The 27,681-nt window shown below is 41.0% G+C and overlaps 1 protein-coding gene and 1 long non-coding RNA gene across 3 annotated transcripts in view; one reads left to right on the top strand and one right to left on the bottom strand.

Moving 5' to 3' along the window:
* PYGB (glycogen phosphorylase B) overlaps positions 1 to 9,188 on the top strand; it is a 35,420-nt gene extending 26,232 nt beyond the window's left edge. The window contains exons 11-20 of the mRNA XM_072140692.1: positions 904 to 1,067; positions 1,271 to 1,385; positions 3,150 to 3,251; positions 4,099 to 4,246; positions 4,548 to 4,606; positions 4,945 to 5,086; positions 6,338 to 6,545; positions 7,696 to 7,830; positions 7,932 to 7,998; positions 8,083 to 9,188. Coding sequence (XP_071996793.1) covers positions 904 to 1,067; positions 1,271 to 1,385; positions 3,150 to 3,251; positions 4,099 to 4,246; positions 4,548 to 4,606; positions 4,945 to 5,086; positions 6,338 to 6,545; positions 7,696 to 7,830; positions 7,932 to 7,998; positions 8,083 to 8,235 — 1,293 coding nt within the window. The 3' untranslated portion in view covers positions 8,236 to 9,188. The remainder of the gene's footprint in view (positions 1 to 903; positions 1,068 to 1,270; positions 1,386 to 3,149; positions 3,252 to 4,098; positions 4,247 to 4,547; positions 4,607 to 4,944; positions 5,087 to 6,337; positions 6,546 to 7,695; positions 7,831 to 7,931; positions 7,999 to 8,082) is intronic.
* Positions 4,241 to 26,327, bottom strand: LOC140121301 (uncharacterized). Of its 2 annotated transcripts, none has more exons than XR_011854061.1 (3): positions 26,163 to 26,327; positions 6,101 to 6,136; positions 4,241 to 4,382 (listed from the first exon to the last, which is right to left on the bottom strand). It is a non-coding gene; the product is annotated as an uncharacterized lncRNA (long non-coding RNA). The 2 variants fall into 2 exon arrangements; XR_011854062.1 differs by lacking the exon at positions 4,241 to 4,382 and adding an exon at positions 5,049 to 6,000.
* Between the last annotated feature and the right edge of the window lie 1,354 nt (positions 26,328 to 27,681).

Here is a 27,681-nt window from a genome sequence, read left to right on the forward strand (position 1 = left end):
GGCCCATGTGTTGTCCGTGTTTCACATTGTAATTGGAATATGGAAAAATATGGACAGGACAAGTGGGAAAAAATCTTGTGGAGCATCTTGATGTCTTAGGGTGATGTCACACATGGCATTTTTGGTCCGTTTTAAACATCCGTTTTCAGTCTGATTTTGTCAGTTTACCATGCACTTGGCTTCTTACAACCTGTTTATCTATTAAGATAATTGGGAAAAACAGACTAAAAATGGACCAAAAACGCCATGTGTGGCATCACCCTTAGGGTGATGTCACATGTCGCGTTTTTGGAACGTTTTAAAGCATGTGTTTTCAGTCCATTTAAAACCTCATGTGTTTTTGAATGTTTACCATGTGTTTGGATGGTTTTAATCTGTTTCACAGCCGCCTACACCTCTAGAAATGAAGATAAAAAGGTTCAAAGCAGACAAAGCATGTTAAACTTTCAAAAACACGAACTGAAAACGCATGCTTTAAAATGGTCCAAAAATGACGTGTGGCATCACCCTTAGGTTTAGTGAGTTTTGCTGTTTGTGACTTGATAACAAGGTTGCACAACCTGCACTCTGCTAGGAGGGGGATGGCATATGGGTGAATGAAGAACTGATGCGGGAGGGCACACAGGGGTGATGAGGAGGGCAACTCCACTATTAAAGGTCTGCTCTGGGGGTCTTCACTATTATCGTTTAAAAGCGCATGCGTGTTGACAGCACCCTTATAGTTTAGGTGCATTATCTGGTTTCTGGGGTGGCATTTGTGCTTTGCTGGGAATTTTGGGGCAGATAGGGTTGTGGTTACTACTGCGGCCTCATGCGCGCCCTGGCATGCGGCCTTCAAATGGATAAAAGTTGTGCAGATTTTTATAAATCTGATATAACACTGTTTCTGTGACTCGTTTGTAGGAAGTGTCAGCTCTGTATCCTGGAGATGTGGAACGTCTGCGTAAGATGTCTGTTATCGAAGAAGGCGATTGTAAGAGGATAAACATGGCTAATTTATGTGTGATCGGATCTCACGCTGTTAATGGTGTGGCTAGGATCCACTCCGAAATAGTAAAGCATTCAGTGTAAGTAAACAAAAAAACACCAATGTTTAATGGCTTTGAGTAAGTCTGTTCATCTACAATGATGTTGTGATGGTGTCCTTCTTAGTTACAGGCCCATAGTGGTAACATGGTCCAGTATATATTGTATGAAACTATTACATACATCTAGTTCAATCATATGTAATTATAGCAGACTTTACATTCTAATGTTTTCCATGTTACAGCTTTAAGGATTTCTATGAAATTGAACCAAATAAATTCCAGAACAAGACAAATGGGATCACTCCGAGGAGATGGTTAATGCTTTGCAACCCTGGATTATCAGATATCATTGCTGAGGTAAAGTGCTGTCACACTGCCTCCTAGTGGTGAAAAATAGTAAAGCAAACTAAAAAAATATATATATTATAATACTGTAGTACAGTGGTGGCGAACCTTTTAGAGACCAAGTGCCCAAACTGCAAACCAAAGTTCTTGTAATAATCCTAGAGTGCCAACATGGCTATTTAGCCTAAAATTACCGACAATAGCGCTCTATAAGGGACATACAATACTGCCACATGATGAACATTACCAGTACAACAAGATAAATATCACCATACTGATAATAAACAGACCACTAAAGAAAGACCAACATCACCAATTATATCACAAAGCAGGAAAAAATACAGTGAGGAATACTACCCCCATCCACTGAGGAACACTACCCCCATACAGTGAGGGACACTACAGCCATACAGTGAGGAACACTACCCCCATACAGTGAGGGACACTACCCGCCATACAGTGAGGGACACTACAGCCATACAGTGACGGACACTACCGCCATACAGTGACGGACACTACCCCCATACAGTGATGGACACTACCCCCATACAGTGACGGACACTACCGCCATACAGTGACGGACACTACCGCCATACAGTGACGGACACTACCCCCATCCAGTGAGAGACACTACAGCCATACAGTGAGGAACACTACCCCCATACAGTGACGGACACTACCGCCATACAGTGACGGACACTACAGCCATACATTGACGGACACTACCCCCATACAGTGACGGACACTACCGCCATACAGTGACGGACACTACCGCCATACAGTGACGGACACTACCGCCATACAGTGACGGACACTACAGCCATACAGTGACGGACACTACCCCCATAAAGGGGCAATATGAAAGATTGTTGAATCCAATTTGGGTTCGTAGGGCACAGTGTGTGTTGTGGGGTGGAGTGGGGGTTGAGGGAATAGCAAAGTTACAGGGAATCAGGCAGGTGAATTTGCCATCAAATCACCACATATGACAGGTCTGTGGCCACATATATATAAAGCTCTGGGCACCTGTGCCATGCTGTCAGTGAGGGTAGTGTGGTGCACCCCAGGGTCACTGGCAGCATGGCACAGCAACAAGAGATCTGGGCCAAGGGCAGTATATATATGGCCATGAATAGCTGTCATACAGGGCAGTTTGGGACACTAAACAATAAGGACCTATAGTTGTTTAGTGTCCCAAATCTGCCTGCCTGCTGCCTGTGACATACACACAGAGCAGCCCCAGCCCTCCTCTCTCCTCCTGCTGCACTTATCTTTACTCGGAGCTGGCTGATGCAGTGTACTCCGGCAGTCCTGTCTCTCTCCTTGTGTTCCCGGGCTGAAGGGGGAGTGGAGGAGGGGGAGGGGCGGGCACTGACGCAGCCTTCAGTGAGAGAGAGAGCGATCAGCAGCTTTTCTTGCCTGCCGGGAGTTGTAAGGATTTATGTATAAACGGCAGGGGAGATGGTGCGCGTGCCCACAGAAAGGGCTCTGCGTGCCCTCTGTGGCACGCGTGCCATAGGTTCGCCACCACTGCTGTAGTATAATAACTCCACACTCCATTAGGAATGGGCCACTTTAGAGTTGGCTTATTTTGAATATATTTTTGAAATACATTATGTTTGTTCCATTTTACATTGAAAAAAGGTAGTAGTACAATAAAAAATCCAACTTGTGCATCTAAAAATATACATTTTATTCTCTATATGGTAAGGGACACATTTCTTCATTCATGATTATATTGTGCAGAGGTAACATGTTTTTTTCCATATTCCACAGAAAATTGGGGAAGATTTTGTGACTGACTTAAGCCAGCTGAGGAAATTGTTGGATTTTGTGGATGATGAAAGCTTTGTGCATGACATAGCTAAAGTCAAGCAGGTAAGTGTCTGATGGTTTGACATGTGTCTATCTGTTATGGCCGGTAAGATAAGATAAGCACCCCCAGACTGTAGCAGAGTAATAACTACACATACACGCTATGTTACTGCCCATGGCAGATATGGACAAAACAAAAGAAATGCTATATTGTAATGGATTAAGGTCAGGGAAGTCTATCGACACAGAAGCAACACAGGTGGTTTTCAGGTTGTTCAACCCCCTAGATGCTATGGTCAATAGTGACAATGGCATCTTAAATGTTGTTTTCAATATCCTCATTGACTGGAGGATCTAATAGATTGCTAGGGGAACCCAGGGCCTAAAGACTTTCTGGTCTACCACCTTCACCACGTGCCACAGGCTACATGCTGACTGTTAAAATACACTAAAGTACATTATTACTGCAATCTTTTAAGGGTCATCCCATAGTCTTGATTCCTAAATGGAATAAAAAGTAATCATAAAAGTTGTATATTTCATAGAATGGTATCAATAAAAAGTACAGCTTGTCTCAGAATAAACAAGCCCCCATACAACTCAAGTAATGGAAAAAGCATACTGATCCGCATACTGAACAGAGCAAAATATTTGCTAGTCAGAATACTTTTTTTTGAAAGAGCATATAAAATGTGTTCAATTAGTTACAGGCACCATTACACAAAGAATAAAAAATACAATTTCTACTGCAAAAAAAGAAGCCCCCAATAAGCTACATAGGTGAAAAGTTCCAACTGTTATAAAGCAACAACACAAACCATGTATAAAAAAAATTCTAAAGGCTAGAAATGGCTGCATAGCTGAAAGGATGAAGTTTTCTTGATCCACTAATGAGCGTTTTTAATTCTAGGAAAATAAGCTGAAGTTTGCAGCATACCTGGAAAATGAATACAAAGTGAAAATTAACCCTTCATCCATGTTTGATGTACAAGTCAAGAGAATCCATGAGTACAAAAGGCAGATTCTAAACTGCTTACACGTTATTACTCTGTACAACAGTAAGTATGTCGAAATTGTAGAGGACTTGTAGCAAGACTTGTGATCCGTGTTCATTGCAGAGCAGTCATTAAAAACAGCTTTTCGCCCTGCTTGTCGGGGAAGGAGCAGAGTACAACTTTATAGATGAGGGATCTCCTGCATGATAAGTAAGAAGAGACTATTATGTCAGCTGCTGGAGAAGGAGACCATGAAGAGCCTGTCCCGCTGCAAAACCAACCAGCAGCAGCACCAAGGGGGACATGTGGAGGCGAATATAATAATGGAAAAAATACTTTTTGTAACACACTTGTAATTTTGCAGGAATCAAGAAAGATCCATCCAAGATATTTGTGCCAAGGACAGTAATGATTGGAGGAAAGGTACGATATAATACATAGTTCTCATATATACACACATTTTATATACAGCTAAAATATTATGTGCCTTAATATAATTTGAATATTCCAAATTCAGTCAATTGCTTGTTTTGGGGAAAAAAAATCTGGGCAAAGACAAAAACAACAAAAATAAATTAAAATATACTCCTTACTCCTTTTATAGAAGTATTGATGAAATAATGCCTTTTTCGTTGCAATAAACAACATATCAATTTTTTTATACTTACAGTAGTGATATTATTAAATGAGCATTTTTGATTATACATATTAACTCCTCTAATCCAAATTTGTTATTTATTCAATAAAATTATATTTTACAGGCAGCTCCTGGTTACCACATGGCAAAAATGATCATCAAATTAATTACATCTGTTGGAAACATTGTGAACAATGATCCGGTAGTTGGAGACAGACTGAAGGTTATATATTTGGAGAATTACCGTGTATCTCTGGCAGAGAAGGGTAGGTTATATTGGAGCTTGATAATTACTAGGCTGTGTGTTAGCTTATGTTCAATGTATATACCAGAAGTGATTGGGGACCTGTGTATGCGCGGTTCCCATTCAATGCAGCTTTTTCACAAGGCTGAGGTTCTTAAGAAAGAATCTAAATTTTAAAAAATGTACGTCGAGATATTTCAGCCTATGGACACTATTTCAATTTCTGGAGGGTGAACGATGGCCTGTGGATCATGCCAACTATTTAAATGATCTCCTATGTACAGAACAAGGAATTATAAGCTGATCTTGAAGGTTCGACTGCTGGGACCCTCACTGATCACAAAAATGGGACCCATTCTCACTAGGTGGAGCAGCAGGACAAGCATCTGTCCTGTCACTCCATTCACTTGTATGGTAGTGTCGCAAAGTGCTGAGCAGAACGCTTAGCTATCATATCTATGGGAGTGCTCTCCAATTTACACCGTTCTGATATTGAATAGAACGGCAGGACCCATGCTCCTCCTGCAGCTCCACCCAATAGTGAGAACTGGTTTTCTATTCTCCCAGCAGTCAGACCCTCACTGATCGGATTGTTCTGCTCTATTCAGTAAAAAGGGATAACTGACAACCTTGGCACAACCCCTTTTATTGTTCAAATTATTGTTATAAAAACAAGGTTTTTCAGATAAGTTATGGATACCGAATCACAGTGTATCGAACTGTGTGCCAAACATGAACCCAAAGACATTCTTGAGCTAATCATGTAATCAAACATGTACCCAAAGCCATATCTGAGCATGAAAGCCTATGACCACCTTGGTATTACACTTTAGCTGTAGCATATCCGGACGTGATCCTGCTTAGACCAGGTGTGACTTCTCCGCAAGTTCAGTTATAATAAGCAAAGACTACAGTAAATATGGCGGGCAGGGCCACCTGTGGAAAACCAAAATTAACAGGTGGAGATGGTGCTTACAGGGAATCCATCAGATTGTAACATTACTTTTATATAAAGAATAACGCAAATAACACTTACTCACGCTTGATGATGCCTTCATGGAGAAGGTGAACACTGTTGGAATAAAATACACATTGCCTGAGGAGTGCTGCTTCATTGATTTGGATAAAAAGAGAGAGTGTTAAGGGCTGGTGTAGGCAGAGGTGCTCCAAGAGAGGCCTGGATAATAGGATAATATAAGAAATTGTTTATATCAGTACAATGTTTTATCTACCAAGTATCGACACACAGTGACTGAATCTGTTCTTTCCATAGTGATTCCTGCCGCTGACCTGTCCCAGCAGATCTCCACTGCAGGAACTGAGGCTTCTGGTACTGGAAACATGAAATTCATGCTAAACGGTGCCCTCACCATCGGAACGATGGATGGTGCCAATGTGGAGATGGCAGAGGAGGCCGGAGAGGAGAACCTGTTCATTTTTGGAATGAGGGTGGAGGATGTAGAAGCTCTTGACAAGAAGGGGTTTGTATTCCAGCATGATGAAGTATCTTACATGATATGGTATGTGGCTGGAGTTTCAGCACATTACCTTTGCTTCCAATCGTTGGCCTCAATGGTGATTTCTACTTAAGACTGTAGAAGCCAAGGATTGATTGTGGGAGCATATACATTAAGAAAGAATTTTATCCTTAAAGGGGTATTCTCGCCTGGGCATTCACATTCAGTTTGATAAATCTGCCATGTATAAACATTTCTTCAATTAGATGTTATTAAAAAAAATGTTCCTGGGTGAGGATAATTTCTCATAAATGTAGTCACATGGTCCCTTAGAAACAAGACTGTGTCCCTGGGTACGACCACCTCTGCTGGAGGGATTGCACAAAGAAACAAAAAGTTTTTGTATATGAAATGTCAGGGAGTTAGTGCATGTCCTAGAGCCGTCCTGTAGTAATGAACGCTGAAACCAGGAGGTCAGGCAGAGCTCTATAGTGCATGCCTGCCCACTACTACCAGAGTGTAACGTGGTCGTAACCGAGGAAGCTATCTCGTTTCTAAGGGACAACATGGCTATGTTTATAGCTAATTATCTTCACACAGGAACATTTTTTTTAATAACATCCAATTGAAGAAACGTTTATATATGGAAGATTAGTGAAACTGAATGTGGATGCCCAGATGAGAATACCCCTTTAAGTCTCGACCATCCATTTTATTGTGATAGAGGCCACATCCCCCTCTGATCCACCAGACACATCAGGAGGCTTAACGCCTCTCATTCCGACCTGGCTTAGTTTTGTGAAAAAACCTGCGACCGTTCTCAGGTTTTTAAAAAGTACTTAGGCACGGGACAAGCACACCCACTGCCTGCATACCTCTGCGGTGTGCAAGAATTTGCAATTAATTCACCGCTTGTATGTCAAAAAACTGGCGTAGAAGCAGTGATAAATTTCCCCCATGGTCTTTAGCCTAGACATATTCATCCACTCTGTTACACATAACACTAGGATACTTGTGATCTGTAAATCCCTGTATTGGGACACACATTCAACACACAAATGTCAGGGTTTCAATTAGCACGACTAAGCTTTAAGTACAATCCATTATTCACAATTCGCCTTTTTAACATTGTGCTATTTCTCAATATAAAGTTCCTTTTTTTAATCTTTTTTAGATACAATGCTAAGGATTACTATGACAAAATTCCAGAGCTTCGAGAGGTGATAGACCAGATCAGAGATGGACGCTTCTCCCCCACAGAACCAGACTTGTTTAAGGACATTGTAAATATGCTGATGTACCATGACAGGTAAGAAGAGTCTCCAGCTTGGTAACACATGATATGCGTTTAGTATACAGGGTCTTATTTCTATAAGCAGACACTGTCTAAGTACTTCTTTGTTTCCATAGGTTCAAGGTGTTTGCAGACTATGAGGCTTATATTAAATGCCAGGAGAAAGTGGACCAATTATACATGGTAAGACATAGGGGCAGGCAGTAGCCATTTGTCTTGACATTTTTATTGCCTCTCTATCCACTGACATCATTATTTCTTCTGCAGAACCTCAGGGAATGGACCAAGAAAGTCATTAAGAATATTGCCTGCTCTGGCAAGTTCTCTAGCGACAGGACAATAAGTGAATACGCCACCGAAATCTGGGGGGTTGAACCCTCCGCTGTGAAGATCCCTCCACCCAACATACCCAGGGAGTAGCTCCATACAGATGCATGTGCTCACTATTTCGGCTGGTAGTTTGTTTGGCTCAGGATTAGTTTGTTCACCAGTTGTGATCGCTTTCCCAACAGAGCAAAATTGTCTCTTTGGGGGGGAATAATGATTGTGTTGTCCTCCAATTCTCAATATTACATCATGTTATTTATTCCAATTTATTCTTGTAGAACTGACCACATAAATAGGTAATAATTGAGACCACAATGGGAAGCACCGTCATTGCCTGTATATTATAGAGCAGGAGCCAACCCTATGAACAAACCACTGCAAGCAACAACTACTCAGAGCCCATTCACACAGGATTATTTTACTTAGTATATTTGTCCTGTCTGATGGGAAGCACACGTGACGCCTCTTCACTCGCATTTCACTTTTACGAGTATATCATTGTGTTAGTTTTATCACCGCTGTTTTAGGTTTTTTTAATGCCTTGTGAATTTATGATTAATTCAGAGTGAGGTTGTTTTTAGAATTGGCTTTTTCACAAGGACATATAGAGGAGATAATATTTTAGGCAATAAAATAAAAGAGGAGGCCTATAGAATGGTCCATAGACTACTATTCTTGTGACATAAGCCACGGGGAGAAGCCTTGGCAGAGTTTTAAGTACTGTAATAGAAGGGGTTAACCCTCACCCAAGCTTCGGTCTAGGTTTCAGACCACACAGCGTGGACACTTTCCAATGCCGCAATGGTGTATAAGTATGTGAAAGTCCTATCCATTGTCTCCACACGACCTGGCAGTATGAGGGACGAGATGAGCAAAGCTTTGTGTGAAGAATTATATTCCATGTCTTTGTCTTTGTAAAGACGCTGTTGTTTTAGCATTTGTGTGTGTGATTCCAAAGTACTGTATTTCTAACTAAAGATTTGCACGTTAACTCCACCTACATGCTTGTGGGACTCGTCCTTCAATAAACCTAGTACCTAATTTCAGATTATTGTATGTCATTATTGGGACTTTTGGCTGACGTTTTGATTTGTACTGGACACATTAAATGAATTCTACACAAAACCCTCTACATTGTTATATATCATACATTACTGATGGGAAGCATTAAACAGCAACTATAACTTTTTTTTTTACTTACAATAGCGGTTGAGATGTAAAACAACTTTGCCTATTTTCCTGATTACATATATCTAGCAATGTATTTGCTATCGTCCTCAGTTTAGCCTGGACCTGTACTTGCTGGGTCTCCTTCTTTGTCTGGTTATGAACCTTACATTTGTAAACAAGATATGGATTGAAAGAGGAGAAGGAGCTACTGCGCCCTGCTCACAGAGGAGGAAGCAGGGGGAGGTCATGTGGCATTGCTGTCTGTGTATGAATAGCAGATCTGAATGTGTTCAGTGCTGTGGATACAGAGGTCTCCTATACAGAATAGTAAGATACAAGATTAGAGTCTGAGATTCTGCAGAACGGTCTCTCTGTTTGCCTCATGCTGCATCCCCCCACACACACACACACACTTATGGACTCTACATTTTCTGCAATGTGCAGAGAAACTATTAACCCTTTTTGCTCATGCATCACAACTATACACTTGATGTAACCAGTTTACTTGATTTCTAGTACTTATTATGTGTTTCATGCTCCTCTATGTAATGAAAGCTGCCAGGCTACTCACCATATACATTCTGTATCTACCCTATGCAGCGTTCAGTATATTTACTTATAGGAATCTCACTGGATTGCTGATAAATTACTCAATGAGAGAACACAAGGTACCATGGGGACTGTGGGCAGAGTGAATTGGACTCAGCTTAAGGGCAGATACAGGAAGTCGTTAGTTTCCGTCCACATCACCTCTGGTTAGAAAGATTTTTGTCACACTTTCAGAACAAAAAATGCTGTAACTTTGGTAAGAAAATGGCGAGTAACACAATATGGACATTGTTCTGTTTGTTTTTAAAGGGGGAAATCACATGACAATTTGGTAAAATCATTATAAAATCAGAGATACATTTTAAATGTTTTAGAAAAAAGGAAAATAAAAGCCCTATAACTCATGTATATTACGTTTTTGCAGAAAGTAGGGACAGATTAAAGGAAATCTACCATCAAAATCAAGCAGGGACACTTACTTATAGGTCCAGGCACTGTGACTGTGGTAATCTTCTTGTTATCCATGGCCTTCTTTCTTAAATCAACTTTTTAAATTATGCTAAAGGGCTTTTTGGTTGGCATTACTAAAGCCCCTCCCTGATTTAGCTTCACAGGCTACATGGGGACTACTTGCCCCCTTCCCACTGTGTGCTGAAACTTCCTCTGCTGCCCTAAGATTACAGCAGACAGAGGGTGAAGGAGTGCTGAGGGAGAAGGGGAAGAGGGAAAGACATTGTTTCCTGTGAATAAAAAGCGGTCCCTGGTCATGTGATGTCACACAGGTGCACATCCCATTATATATCACAGAGAGTAATCATGTGTGTTATAACAAGCCTTGCACCTGTGTGACATCACATGACCAGGGACAGATTTTTGCTGTATGCCTCACTGTAATTAATTTGGCACATCTTTTGCCTGGCATGTCTAAGATTACTTGGAATTTAATTTGTCTGGTGTAGAAAAACATTTTTGTTATTTTTTTTTACCTTTTTACCTGGGGAAGGTTTTGTTTTTTTGTGAGTCTCTTGTAGTCCCTCAATCTGGTTCCATATCCAAAAAAAATCTTTACATAGCAATTATGTAGGTTTTATTATTGCTATTTTTTATCTCCTCTTGTACAAACTTCTTAGGTCATGTCAGGACCAGTTTTCCATTTATAAAAGACTAATGGATACACCACATTTTGGAAGTCCATTATCAAGGGATATAACGGGAAAGTACAAAGGGCGTGTTTCCTACACAGAGATGAGCTGTGTGCAGCTCTATAGGAATACACATATGTCCATATCTTTTAGTCCAGGTTCCCACAGAATGTACAAGTAATGTTGAATTGTAGCTTTATGAGGCTTAGGGTGCGTTCACACATTCAGTTTTTCAGATTTAGTGTTTGATGCCCAAACCATGGGTGGAGTGAAAATGGAGGAGGAGTAGCACATCTCAATGATAAGTCCTCACCCATTATGATCCACACCTCTTTTATGCTTTAACCCCTTAACACTCTGCGCCGTAGCTCTACGGCGCAGAGGCGTAGGGAATGTATGAAGAGGGCTCACGGGTTGAGTCCTCTTCATACAAAGGTGGGGGTTTTTGAATTTTGCAGCAAACCCCCACCGCTAATAACTGCGGTCGGTGCTTGCACCGATCGCGGCTATTAACCCTGTCATTGCCGGCGGCGTTTAAAAGAACGTCATCGGGGGGCGGCGATCGGTTGCCATGGTAGCCTCGGGTCTTCTTTTGACACGAGGCTACATGGCTTCTGGAGATTCGTTACAATGAGCCAGTGGTTCATTTTAATGAATGACCTGCAAAAATGCCATATATTGCAATAGAGAAGTATTGCAGTATATGGTAGGAGCGATCTGACCATCTAGGGTTAATGTACCCTAGATGGTCTAAGAAATAGTGAAAAAAAAAAAAAGTTTAAAAAATAAAAAAAATTAATAAAATATTAAAAATTCAAATCACCCCCCTTTCCCTAGAACGGATATAAAACATAATAAACAGTAAAAATCACAAACATATTAGGTATCGCCGCGTCCCAAAATGCCCGATCTATCAAAATATAAAAACGGCCGCCGGTGACCTCCGAGGCGGGAAATGGCGCCCAAATGTCCGAAATGCGACTTTTACACCTTTTTACATCACATAAAAAATTAAATAAAAAATGATCAAAATGTCGCACAGACCTCAAAATGATAGCAATGAAAACGTCGCCTCATTTCGCAAAAAATGACACCTCACACGGCTCCGTACCCCAAAGTTATTAGCGTCAGAAGATGGCAACATTTTTTTTTTCTTTTTTGTAAACATTCGTTTAATTTTTTTAAATGTATTAAAACACAATAAAACCTATATAAATTTGGTATCACCGCGATCGCACCGAACCAAAGAATAAAGCTGAGGTGTTACTTTGAGTGCACAGTCAAAGTCGAAAAAACTGAGCCCACAAGAACGTGACGGGTTTTTTTTCAATTTTTCCACATTTGGAATTTTTTTTCAGCTTCGCAGTACACGGCATGTTAAAATAAATAACATTACGGGAAAGTAAAATTTGTTACGCACAAAATAAGCCCTCACACAGGTCTGTACACGTAAAAATGAAAAAGTTATGGATTTTTGAAGTTGGAGAGCGAGAAATGAGCGGAAAAACCCTGCGTCCTTAAGGGGTTAAAAACTGCATCTGAATGTGTGGCTGCACCATTAGACCGCCTGCGGCACTCATTGGGGCGAGGTCTTAGAAACAACATGCCAGAGATCTTGAACTTCATGCCCTGCCTCAGCCCTCTCTGCCGCCATCAACGCCCATTGGCTTGGAGCTGGCGTAATGAGGATAATAATTGCAATGCCTAGTGCTTCTTAAATAATTGCAATTATTTCAGGGGTTTTACTACAGTTTTCTGATGTAGAAGCCATAATAAATGTCCCATTGCCTTTGTGCACCTTTTTTCCAAAACGATGCCAAAAATACAGCAGAACATAGACTAGATTTATCAAGCAGTCTAAACCACTATAATAAATGTGATGCAGAAGAAGACCTGAGACTGGCATTGCACAAGCCTGTGCTGAATTGGCCTGCGCCTATGAGAACTTATGATGCTACAGTATTTAGCTTTATCTATGTCCAAAAGGAAAAATTGCCAAAAAAAAAGTTTCTCTGTGCACCAGGAGTGTGACTGTGCACCCATTTCCTCCTTCATTTGCCGCTGTATACAATGAATTACATAAATAGGACAAGTGCACCAGCAGCCATAGCCGCACCCCTAATGTATCAGGAAGTAATTAGATTGAAGGTAAAATTAGATTTTTATAAACAGGAATGTATGAGTATGAATTGCACTATACAATGTTGCACATAGTGGTGGGAGGTTTTGGAAGCTTGTAGTCACTGTTTATGTTGTAACCTATTTATAAAGCATATATGATGCCTGACTCCCATCCATTGCAGTGTCATGTCCCTTTAAATCCTCAGTTGCATTTATTACCATGGTAACTCCAGCCACCAACAGCCAATAGGATTGGTGGATTTGAAATCATAAACAAACAAGCCCCTAACTGCTGTCAGTTGGTGCTCAGTGATGGTGGAGATGGAGCTGCAGGCGCTGGGCTCTGCTCTCTGGAGCTTTGTGAAGACGTCTTTGGTAAGAAACCATCACTAATACTGAGGAACCTGAGAAATGGACGATCATTAGACAACACATATAACCTAAAGGCTGGGGAGGAGGCTGGTAGTAATGTTTTGTATTAATTCCAAACTTGTCTGATAGGGATTATTATTATTCTAAGTTTTGCTGCCATATTTAGGACATTTAGGCCACATACAGTAGTAACTCCGCCCACATTTCTGTCTCTTCCTCCATCTCCTGCTGGGTTCATTGGGCGTCCACAGTAGTCAGTAGTTGGGAGATTGGGGACCACTGATGTTTCAGCTGCTGGGAGACCCCAATATCCCAACTCTCACTGGTATCTTTTACATCCAAACAGATTAAGAGATTAATAGAAGAAATATCTATGTAATATATCAGCATGTCATATATGATGGGTGTGGATGGCAGTTGGTGCAGGAGTCTTCATACACTACACATTTTGGCAGTGTATGAAGACTCCTGCACTAGATTTTTGGCAGTGATCTGACCGCGTATATTGCAGCCAGATCAAGGCCCCTATAGACATCTATTACAACTGGTGACAGCGCGGTGACCATACGTAGTCTCACCGCACCGTGACTGATCCGGGCGTCCACAAAATGTAGGGCAGATCCTATCCCTGTGGGGATTTGTGGTGTGGTCACCCATATGGAGAGGGGAGGAATGATCAGTGCTTACCCCTCCTATGCACCCCGCTGAAAATGGGGTCATGTGCATTTAGCCTTATGCTTGATGCTTTTTAAAGAATAAGCTTAAATGTACATGTATGTGTATATGCCTATAACATCCTTGTTATATGAATTTGCAGGGTATTTTATATATACAGGAAAAGTTTATGTTCATGTAATTTGCATTATATGTGTATTTCTGTATGTAATATATGTATATTTGTGTTTACACCTATTACACCTATTTATATATCTCACATATCAGCTATTTTATGTATGGGATGTTCACACAGTTACTAAGGTATTACCCAAATAGACAGCGCCCACATCACAAAATGGGGGAGAGACTGTTGTGTATTCAAAGTTAGAAAAAATATGCAATTAAAAAGTTAGAATAATTTGACAATGACAGAAACTAGACTAGACAACCAGGGTCAGAAACAGGAGACCAGGAAAGCAAAATGAGGAACAACCAGGAAAGCAAAACAAGGGACTTGATAAACACAATCAGGAGCAGGGACTAGATAGGCAGGTTCAGTAACATTGTAATAGTGAAGAAAGATCTGTTTCTATTACACTGACTGATAAATTATCTATTCTATGCATCATGATTTTATTTACAGAATAAGGCAAAATTTATGTGAATGTTTATAAGCATAACATCTACATTTTTGCAGTTATTTTTTATATACAGTTAAAGTTTATGTTCATTTAATATATTTAATATCTTTTAATATCATTTCTTTATGTAATACATGTATATAGGTGTTCACATTTACTGTACATATTAATATGTCTCACATGTCAGATATTTATATGTATGTAATGTTCATATACTTACTGAGACATTACCCAAATAGACAGTGCACACATCAAAAAATGGGGGGATGACACTTCTGTAATAGGACTAAATATTCTTTATGTGTCGAACTCCCGCATCCAAAGTTTATAAGGATAGAAAAAATATGAATTGGAAAAATTAAAAATAAGGACTAGAGAACCAAGCTCAGGAACAGGGATAAGGAAAGCAAAATCACGAACAAGGGACCAGAAAAATATAAAAGTTGGAAAAAAGGACCAGGAAAGCAGAAAAATATAAAAGTTGGAAAAAAGGACCAGGAAAGCAAAATCAGGAGCAAGGGACCAGGAACAAAAGGATGAGTAACAAAGGACGAGAAAAAGCTAAATGAGGAACAAACAGGAAAGCAGAACAAGGGACTTGACAGACACAATCAGGAGCAGGGACTAGATAGGCAGGTTCAGTAACAATGGAATAGTGAAGAAAGATCTGTTTCTATTACACTGACTAATACAATTATCTATTTTATATCATGATTTTATTTACAGAATAAAGCAAAATCTATGTGAATGTATAATAGCGTAACATCTATGTAATACAATTCTTACATGAAGTATTTATCCATGTAATTTTTAGGCAATATAATTTTTGTGTATAGTGCATTTCTTTATGTAATATGTGTATATATGTGTTTACATTTATTGTTATTATGATTTAGTTGCCTGTCTCACATATAAGTTATTTGTATGTAGGATGTTCACACAGTTACTGAGACATTACCCAAATAGACAGTGCACACATCACAAAATGGGGGAATGAGACTTGTATAATAGGCCTAAATATTCTTCATGTGTCGGACATCTGCACCCAAAATTTGTAAGGATGGAAAAAATATTCACTGGACAAATTAAGAATAATTAGGCAAAAGACGGAAACAAGGGACCAGGAAAGCAAAATCAGGAACATGGGACCAGTAAAGCAAAATCAAAATTAGGAACAAGGGATCAAGAAAACACATCAGTAAAAATGGACCAGGAAGAAACAAATCAGGATCAATGACCCAGGAAAGCATAACTAGGAACAAGGGACCAGGAAAGCATAACTAGGAACAAGGGACCAGGAAAGCATAACTAGGAACAAGGGACCAGGAAAACAAAATCTGGAACAACCAGGAAAGCAGAATAAAGAACAAGGGACTTGCCAAACAAAATCAGGAACAAGGGACCAGGAAAGCAAAACCAGGAACAAGGGACCAGGAAAGCAAAACCAGGAACAAGGGACCAGAAAAGCAAAATCAGGAACAAGGGACCAGGAAAGCAAAATCAGGAACAAGGGACCAGGAAAGCAAAATCAGGACCAAGGGACCAGGAAAGCAAAATCAGGATCTTATGGAACAGGAAAACAAAATTTGGAACAACCAGGAAAGCAGAATAAAGAATAAGCGACTTGACAGACACAATCAGGAGCAGGGACTAGATAGGCAGGTTCAGTAACAATGGAATAGTGAAGCAAGATCTGTTTCTATTACACTGACTGCTACAATTATCTATTTTATATCATTATTTTATTTACAGAATAATTATCCATATACGTTTTAGGCAATTTAATATTTGTGTATGCAATATATATGTAAATCTAATGCCACAGGCCCCAGGCTGTATGTGTATATGCCTGTAAAACCTTTGCTATACGTGTTTGCACATTATACTTTTTATATATATACAGGTGGAGTTTATGTCTGTTTCATATATTTAATATCTATTTTGGTGTATTTCTATATGTAATACATGTATATAGGTGTTTACATTTACTGTACATATTTATATGTCTCACATGTCAGCTATTTATATGTATGTAATGTGCACACACTTACTGAGACATTACCCAAATAGACAGTGCACACATCAAAAAATGGGGGAATGACACTTGTGTAATAAGACTCAATATTCTTCATGTGTCACACCCCCACATCCAAAGTTTGCAAGGATGGAAAAAATATGCATTGGACACATTAAGAATAATTAGGCAAAAAGATGGACAAAGGACAAAACAACCAAGATCAGGAACAAGGGACCAGGAAAGCAAAAACAGAAACAAGGGACCAGGAAAGCAAAAACAGAAACAAGGGACCAGGAAAAGCAAAAACAGAAACAAGGGACCAGGAAAAGCAAAAACAGAAACAAGGGACCAGGAAAAGCAAAAACAAAATCAGGAACAAGGGACCAGGAAAGCAAAAACAAAATCAGGAACAAGGGACCAGGCAACAAAAGACAGGTTCAATGGACCAGAAAAACTAAATCTGGAACAACCTGGAGAGCAGAATAAAGAACAAGGGACTTGACAAACACAATCAGGAGCAGGGACTAGATAGGCAGGTTCAGTAACAATGGAATAGTGAAGAAAGATCTGTTTCTATTACACTGACTGCTACAATTATCTATTTTATGTATCATGATTTTATCTACAGAATAAGGCAAAATCTATGTGAATGTATAATAGCGTAACATCTATGTAATACAATTCTTACATGAAGTATTTATCCATGTAATTTTTAGGCAATATAATTTTTGTGTGTGTATATGTGTATATATGTGTTTACATTTATTGTTATTATGATTTAGTTGCCTGTCTCACATATAAGCTATTTGTATATAGGATGTTCACACAGTTAGGCCGGTTCCACATTTGCGAGTGTGATGCGCTGAACTCGCATCACACTCGCCATGCATGCTGCCCGGATCGCACGGCCTGAACGCTGCACCACGGGAGTGAACTCAGCATGTCAGTACAGTCCCCGTTCACAGCGTTCAGGCCGTGCGATCCGGGCAGCATGCGTTGCGAGTGTGATGCGAGTTCAGCGCATCACACTCGCAAGTGTAAAAGGGGCCTTACTGAGACATTACCCAAATAGACAGCGCACATATCACAAAATGGGAGAATGACACTTGTGTAATAGGACTAAATATTCTTAAAGATTTTAATATTTTTCATGCCCTGGATTCCTGAAATCCAAAGTTTGCAAGGATGAAAAAAATAGGTATTGGAAAAATTAAGAATAATTAGGCACATTACTCGACAGTCCATGTATTTTTTTGCTAAAAATATTTCTGTATATGCAATATATATGTAAACATCTATTTCCCATAAAACCCTTTGATATTAGTAATGTATATATCAAAAGAAATGTGTTACCACAAAAAAGGTGTTTTTATTAGTATGAATGGCAATTTATTTACACATTTTTTTATTCTGTTTAAACTTTATTGACAAGAAATATTAAAAATAGGAGCCGATCCTATCTCCGTTGCTGATGCTCCCAGAGTTCATAAATACACAGAGGAGGACAAACGGAAGAAATTTCTGATCCCATCGACCACTCTGTGGCCTTATTACGATGGGTCCCTACACTAACACTTTATATACAGGACAGGAATATATAAATACAATTTATATAGTAATAACCTTACACATCACAGGGTTGTCCTGACATGTCACCATTTCTAGTCTGGAGAGACGCAGTAACAGCAGTAATTGGCTACACCGCACAGTATTGATGTGGCCATGGCAGGGCGTTAGGGAAGCCATATTGCTTTACTTTGTGGTAGAACAATAAAATAATTCTGTATTACATATACAGCCCAATATCTCCTCTTATACAAGTAAAGTGTTAGTGTAGGGACCCATCTGAATGAGGTCGCCTTGACGGGGCAGATGGGCTCGCACAATTTATCTAACTGTGTGCTAAGAACCTCACATTTAATACTACAATTGAGATTATAGAACAAGAATTTTTTTATTTGAATGTGATCAAAGCAGAAAACACAGACAGCAGCTTCCTATCTTCTCTTATTTCAGAGCAGATGCAAACACTGGCAGAACTGCAATTGGTTTTTTACCTCCCCGAGTCCCGTTGCCCCTGGTGGTTGGGAGATTGTCCCGCTATGTATCGTCTTGCCTCAAATCCTGGAACAGAGTCCACACTTGCTGCAGAGCCACACACAGGAGACTGGAACAGCTCTGGTATAGTTTTATCACACAGGATTCCAGCACTCAGCTGGAAACGTATATACGATCATCCGTAGCCCTCCTCCGCGCACTTAGATTACGCTAACGTGTGGCAGCAGCCAAGGAGATTCTTCAGAACTTCAGTATTCTGATGTACAAGCCATTAAAATTATCACAACGCCTTGCAAACCGCCAGGCATTGTGATTTTTTTCCCCTCCACGGGTTTATGAAGGGGTGTGCAAGCAACAGAGATGGCCAGCGGGGGCGTTCCTGTGCCCGTACTATAGCCTGCGAACCGGCATGACTGAAAGTTCACAGGTTAACCCCATAGCGCAATAAGACGTAGCTGTACGTATTGCTGCGCATGGGGGAGTATGAAGGGGGCTCACGGGCTGAGCCCTCTTCATACTCACCGGGTGCTTCCTTCACAATAAAGCAAACACCCATCATTAACACTTGCCATGAGTGTTAGCACCGATCGCGGGTGTTAACCCTTTGCCGCCGGCAAAGCTGCTGGCGGTATTAACGAGCCGGCATGGGCACAGCCATCGTGGCTCCAATTGTCGCTCCCTGTGACATAATCTGGGAGCAGCGATCCATTGCCATGACAGCCTCGTGTCACACAAAGATCCGAGGCTATCATGTTTTAGGCTATCTATTACAATGTGCAATTTGCAGAAAATTTGCGGCCAGATATACGTCCCCCATATGTTCTTGGGAAGGTACCCCTATACAAACATGTTTATACAATTACACACATTTATACACTGATATATACACACCTTTATATACACACATAAAGTTCTACTCTCGTATACTCGCACCCATATACATACAAGCATTCACTTATACACACATTTATGCACTCCTATACATTTATACACTAATACACAGAGTATATACAAACTCATACAGTATACACATTATATACATATAATACATTTACAATACACACACACACATATATATATATATATATATATATATATATATATATATATATACATACATACACAAATACAGTATACACTGACCATATATACACATACATGCAGGATAAAAACACCATATACACACATGCTGCATATACATACAGAATATACACACATACAGCAAATACACACACATTCAGTATATACAGCATACATACTTACCACATACAAAAACACACACACACATATATATATATATATATATATATATATATATATATATATATATGCTAATATAAATACATGCATGTAAAAATACAGTATTTGCTTCAATGCATTTATACACAGTATATACATGTATACATAGTAGATGCATATATACACATATACATAGGATTTACATATATATATATATATATACTTGTAGAAAATGAAAACAGCACACCCAGGGGCAAACAGATGATGGTGGGTGCAGGCACACTGGGATCGGGCCACGGATCCACTAGCGAAAATATAATGTAGAAATAGGCAGCACTCCGGAAGTATCGTGCAAAAAAGCGGTGTCTTTTATTCCATGTCTTTGAAAAAGTACAGCAAGAGCGACGTTTCGACTCACACAGAGTCTTTATCAATATATATATATATATACGGAATATGCATAAACAGTATATATATATATATATATATATATTTTTTTTATGTATACACAGTATATATACAAATATACACATATACACAGTATATATACAATATATACACATATACACACATATCACATATACACAGTATATATACAATATATACACATATACACAGTATATATACAATATATACACATATACACACATATTCACAGTATATATGCAATATATACACATATACACAATATACACACATATACACAGTATATACACACATATACACAGTATATACACACATATACACAGTATATATACAATATATACACATATACACATATACACGTATATACACAGTATATATACAATATACACTGTATATACACTGTATATACATATGTACACAGTATATGCATATAAATACATATATACATACAGATAAATACATATATACAATACAGGTAAATACATCTGTATATACTTACCTTTTAGGAAGTTTGTGGGCTGTATGGGTGTTCAGGCAGGTGTTCAGGTGGGTGTCCAGATGCATTCAGACGGCGGGGGGGGGGCCGAGCGGGGGAAGGGGGGGGGCCGAGCGGGGGAAGGGGGGGGCGCGAGCGGGGGAAGGGGGGGGCGCGAGCGGGGGGGGGGCGCGAGCGGGGGAAGGGGGGGCCGAGCAGGGGAAGGGGGGGCCGAGCAGGGGAAGGGGGGGCCGAGCAGGGGAAGGGGGGGGGGGCAGAGAATCAACTGTGCCGCCCTGCAGGCTGATGAGCGGGCAGGTCAGGGAGATGAGGGGGGCGGGTCAGAGAGGTGGCTGGGGGGCGGGTCAAGGATATGAGCAGGCAGGGATCAGGAGACGTGTAGATGCACAGAGAGGGAGGGGCCCGGGGGCACGATCCGGCACTGCAGTCCCAGACCACTTACCCCAGGCCGTGGCAAAGCACTGCAGGGAGCGTGCATCCCCGGGCCCCTGAACCTCACGGGCCCCGTAGCAATCCCTACGGCTGCTATGGCGGTAGTTACGCCACTGCCCACCATTCTTCCTGTACAGACACACCCTGGAGAGAATCTAATTATAATGGGTTTGAATTTGCCCTCCTTCTTTCAGCTGTATTGGCGGCCTCAGGGAGCCGATACGACTGAAAGGTGTGGAAGAACAGGTAGCATTAAGTTACTGCTTAACCCCTTAACGACCTAACCCTTTTTAGTTTTTTCACTTCCATTTTCACTCACCACCTTCAAAAATCTATAACTTTTTTATTTTTCCACATAAAGAGCTCTGTGACGGCTTATTTTCTGTGTAACAAATTGCACTTCATAGTGATGGTATTTAATATTATGCGCAGTGAAAATGTTGAAAAAACGCATTTGCGCCGTTTTCTTGTGGGCTTGGATTTAACGGCTTTCACTGTGCACCACAAATGACATGTCTACTTTATTCTTTGGGTCGGTACGATCATGGTGATAACACATTTGTATAGGTTTTATAATGATTTTATACATTTCCAAAAATTCAAACCTCCTGTACAGAAATATATTTTTTTATTTTGCCATCTTTTGGTGCCAATAACTTTTTCATACTTTGGTGCACGGAGCTGTGGGTGGTGTCATCTTTTGCGGCTTTTGATGGCGTTTTCATTGCTACCATTTTTAGAACTGTGTCATCTTTTGATCATTTTTTATTGATTTTTTATATTTTTCAAAATGGGAAAACAGTGCCATTTTCAGTTTTGGGCGCTACTTTCCGTTACGGGGTTAAAAGCAGTGAAAAAACAATATTATATTTTGATAGATTGGGCATTTTCGGACGTGGCGATACTTAATGTGTTTATGATTTTTATTGTTTATTAATATTTATATCAGTTCTAGGGTTTTTATCATTATATATTTTTTTAAACTTTTTTTTATTTTTACTTTTACTATTTTTCAGACTCCATAGGGCACTTTAACTCTAGATTGTCTGATCGAGTATGGCAGTATATGGGGATTTTCCTCCTCATTCATTACAATGTGCTGAGGGAACATTGTAATGAATGGGCTAAAACGACACAGCTTCGGGTCTTCAGAAGACGGATCACCGCTCCACAATGACATCACAGGGAGCGACGTCCCGCGGCAAGATGGCGGCATCTATTGGAATGCTGCCGACGGCGATCGGCAGGAAAATAGCCGCGATCAGTCCTAGCACCGATCACGAGTGTTACCAGTAAGGCTGGTGCCACACGCACCGTCTTGCGTTTGAAACCGCAAACGCAGACAAAGCCGCGCCCATTGACGTTTCTATGGAAACGCCTGCGATCGGGAACGAGCTGACGGTGTTTTGCGTTAATTTATGCAAAACACCGGCGGCTTGTTCCCGATCGCAGGCGTTTCCATAGAAACACCGATGCGATCGGGCCACAGCCCGCCCCGGTAGGCGTGGCTTTGTCTGCGTTTTCAAACGCAGACAAAGCGGTGCGTGTGGCACCAGCCTAAGCCTTTACTGCAATATGCAATACACAACACTATGAAGTGCAATGTGTTATGTAGAAAACAAGCCCATACACAGCTCTTTACATGGAAGAATCATAGATTTTTGAAGATGGGGAGTGAAAAATAAAGACGCCAAAACGAAAAAGGGCCTGGCCTTAGGGGTTAAGGAGCAATTCTACACCAGGCAGGGCATGACATAGAATTGGAGACTGCACAACCCAGACCTGATGTATTCAGAGGTGCAGGAACTTCATCATATGATAATTCCCCCTCCAGGTGTGTGAATAAGATTGTACATGTATGTGAACCAAACGACTCGGCCAATTTCGTTTTTGCGTTTCCATTTTTCACTCCCCGCCTTCTAAAATCTATAAACTTTTTTCCCCAAAAAAAGCTGTGTGTGGTGTCATTTTTTGCAGGTTGAGCTGTTGTTTTCTTTGCTACCATTTTGGGGACTGTGCGACCTTTTGATCACTTTTTATAACATTTTTCATATACAGGCGGTCCCCTACTTAAGGACACCCGACTTACAGACAACCCATAGTTACAGACGGACCCCTCTGCCCACTGTGACCTCTGGTGAAGCTCTCTGGGTGTTACTATAGTCCCAGACTGCAATGATCAGCTGTAAGGTGTCTGTAATGAAGCTTTATTGATAATCCTTGGTCCCATTACAGCAAAAATTTTGAAACTCCAATTGTCACTGGGACAAAAGAAAAAAAATTTGTCTAGAACTTCAATTATAAAATAAACAGTTTTGACTTACATACAAATTCAACTTAAGAACAAACCTCCGGACCCTATCTTGTATGTAACCCGGGGACTGCCTGTATTGTAAAATGAAAATAGTTTGTCCGGTGCTCCTCATTACATAATAAGGCACACATCTTCATAACAGGGAAATGGGACTGAAGAGGAGGGAAGAAGTGAACGCAGAGAGAGGTGAATAATTATGTAACAAGGAGCACAGGAGAAAAGATAGAATCAGCCTCTGTTCAAAAGAGAGTTTATCACTTGAACGGGGCGCCCTGGGACTAAAAAGGTAATAGAAGTGATCCCCACTGATCCACCCATCGGTAAGTGACCTAAGCTAAAAACACATGTGATTGGTAACTTGCACCCATAGAAACCAATATGCTATCTTGCTGAGGCCCTCCCCCCTTCTGCTTAAATTGGGTAGCTAACAAAATGAGGCACAATGTGGGGGGAGAGCTACAATAAGGGGGGGGGGTAAAGAAAGTGGGGGCAGTTTAAATTGGATGGAAGCAGAAATGTTCTTTATAAGGGAAAGCAAATAGAAAACCAACACGGCTCTGATAAATAAGAGGAGTGCCCCCAACCGGACCAGAGATGTGAGTGCTCCGGAACAGAATAATAAAACTTAACTTTTAATATGTATTAATAATTTTAAAAAAAGACCATCGTAGTGAATCGATGTGAAAGTGTATATCAAAAAACACAAATGTTTGGGTGATCACTCCATACAGAAAGCAAATTCAGCAATACAGTTTAATGTGAGACTATTTTTCAGGGGAGTCTATCTACTGTCAGGAATCTTTATACAGGCGGTCCCCTACTTAAGAACACTCGACTTACATACGACCCCTAGTTACAAACGGACCTCTAGATGTTGGTAATTTACTGTACTTTAGCCTTAGGATACTATAATCAGCTGTAACAGTTATCACAGGTGTCTGTAATGAAGCTTTATGTTAATCCTGGTTCTTATGACAACACAACATTTTTAAAATCCATTTGTCACAGAGACCACAAAAGTTCTGGCTAGGATTACAATGATAAAATATACAGTTCCGACTTACATACAAATTCAACTTAAGAACAAACCTACAGACCCTATCTTGTTTGTAACCCGGGGACTGCCTGTAATGGTAATATACTAAATACAGGCAAAGACCACTAGGGGTCAGCGTAAGATTACAGCTGTAATGGGGGAGATTCATTATACCTTCTGGAGGCACACAAATCTTGCTTTTATGACCCACACGGCACTTTGGGCATGTCAGGGAGCGGGGCCCAGACCGACAGATTTACTATACTCTCTGCTGGAAAACCAACAGAGATTATACTAAAAATACTCCGCTAGTGGAGACCTGGTCTTAGATCTGAACAGGCGGAGATTGAGCCAGTATTGAACCAGTGAGGGGAATTTTAAGAATGGCGTTCAAAATGAAAGTCTTACTAAATTCTCCTCAATGTCAACATCAGTGTAAATACTCCCAACCACCACAGCTTTGCAACACCCTTGCCAATGCATAGGTAGGCTGGTAGTGGCGAATAGCACCCTCCTCAGGTCAGGAGCTGTTAGGGAGTTCGATCACCTCTCTAGGAAAGCTCTGGAATCTGTAATTCTGTAGATTCTGCCTGGAAAGGCAACGGTTAAATTGGTATAGGTAATTATCCAATGATGTGGCTGTATTGTTACCTGGAGTGTGATTGGAGAGGTGCTACCACCTGACCAGGGGTAGTATTTAAACCTCTGCTCAGGGAGAACACATGATCAGAGAGAGAGACTCCATCTAGGAGTCAGACTGCAGAGGAGTCAGTGCTTCAGTGCTGCCACAGATACTAATCCCAGGAATTTATAGTGCCTTAAGCATACAGCCTCACACTTGGGGCGAGTCAGGAGACTCTAGCCCAGATCTGCAGCTTCCACAACTTGGACACAGCTCCACCTCAAATATCCCAGCCTGCATCTACTATCAGGGTGGTGAACCATTCCTGCAGACCACTCTCCATGACCACTCCAGCAACCAGAATCCGATATTGTTTTTGGGCTGTTCCCTCCATCTGATCCCTGGATACGGCTGCTTACTACTACGGGCTTCCCCATCCATTACCCAGGGACTCATCCTACAGACAATCAGGGTTTGCTACAGGGAGAAACCATTGAATCAGCCTCTCTCTCCTTATTTGTTGCACACACCACATGCTGGGGACCTGCCAGGCTGTAGGACAACCCTCCGGTCCCCATAGCACTATGACCACAGCATGAGCAAGACCGCAATAGCCAGCCATTCCGGTATTCAGGGCCCCAGTTGCCTCCAGACCCACAAGAAAAGGCTAGGCCCCAGTGGGAAAAGTTTCAGATTCAACAGGTTTTTTCCCACAGTTGCGGGCTTACCCTCTTTACCCCGGTTTGTCCTCATTTCTACTGGTCGAGCACTTTATAGCTGCAGAGCAGCCAAAGCATTGGGGCCAGGAAGAGGCGGGATCAGCTCTCTGCTCTACCTCATCACGTCTGAAGGAGTCATGTGAGAAGGTAGCTCCTCCCTGAGCTGGTCCTGCCCCTTCCTCCTCGGAGTCACATTGTGAGCCCAGACAGAGAGGAAGTGGGACTCCTGGGAGTAACAGGGTTTTTTTTTTTACCCACGAACAAGGGAGAGGGGCCAGTGTAGGAGCAGGATGGAGGACATGGGGCCACAGGAAGAAGAGGATGGAGGACATGGGGGCTACCACCAACAAAACAATTATAAAACAGTGGCTGCTTTTGGGTAGTGTACCTTTTAGGTGAAAGATCGGTGCCTGCAATGTACCACTACAATACACATGGATCAGGGGGGTGACTTGAAGGTGTGCAGGAGGTGCAGTCGCAAACGGACCCAAGAGGCTTACGGGGCCCATAAGGTGTCCCTTTCCCTTATGAATAGACTAGTACTATAACTATACATTATAGTCGGGGGCCTGGCACAGCCTTTACTCTGGGACACATCAGCTTCAAGTTACGCCACTGACATGGATATTTGGGATTAGGGAGGAGATGTATCATTAGATTGAGAGGAGCAGGATAAACATTTGGACGTATTACCACCTTCTAGGCCACTTGCACACATTGTAGGTCAGGATGGACCATTGTGTGAGAATCTTCCACAAGTAGCCCATTCATTACAATAAACTATTTCCAGGCACTTAGAAGGGCTTATTCACATGACTTTAATGGGTACTGTGATCCTCACAATTTGCGGCCAGATCATGGCCCCCATTGAGGTCTATGGCACCTGGTCACAGTGTTGTGTGCACACCTCTTTCTATGGAGAGGGGAGGAGTGAGCAGCGCTCGCCCCTCCTCCCTCCTGGTCATGTGCTATGGTCATCATCATTTGCAGAGTTGTCATGAACTTTAGAAACTTGAAATGCTCTCAAATATATTGGGAAACATATATCAGAATTTTGTCCTAATTTTCTGGCATATCGTAAGCCAACTAATAGGAAGTGCAGAGTACGACTAGACAGTCTTATACTGCACCAAATTTATCACCCAGCAGCAGACACTTATATGAATCTGGTGCAGAATAAGGCTGTCTAGTACCATCTAACCTTAGGACACTTTATAAATCTGCCCCATTATGTTTTGTGGGTATTTCTCTGCTAAGGACACATGACTACTTCACCGCATTAAAGGGAGAATGGATGGAGACATGTACAACCTCCTTCCCTCTGCCAGGACATTAAAAATTTGTTGTGGCTGGGTAGTGAATACAGATAGTGGTGGCATGCATAACTTATGAGGGTCTGAGCCAGAAGACCGATTTACATATTTTTATAAAATTATTTTCTCAGGATAACAAACATTCTGAAGAATAAGAAAACAAGTGCTCAGACCCCCTACCCTAAGCTAACAAGCCTGTCACTGAGGACAGTCTA

Source organism: Engystomops pustulosus, chromosome 3 (assembly GCF_040894005.1).
Source record: "Engystomops pustulosus chromosome 3, aEngPut4.maternal, whole genome shotgun sequence".
Taxonomy (NCBI): Eukaryota; Metazoa; Chordata; class Amphibia; order Anura; family Leptodactylidae; genus Engystomops; species Engystomops pustulosus.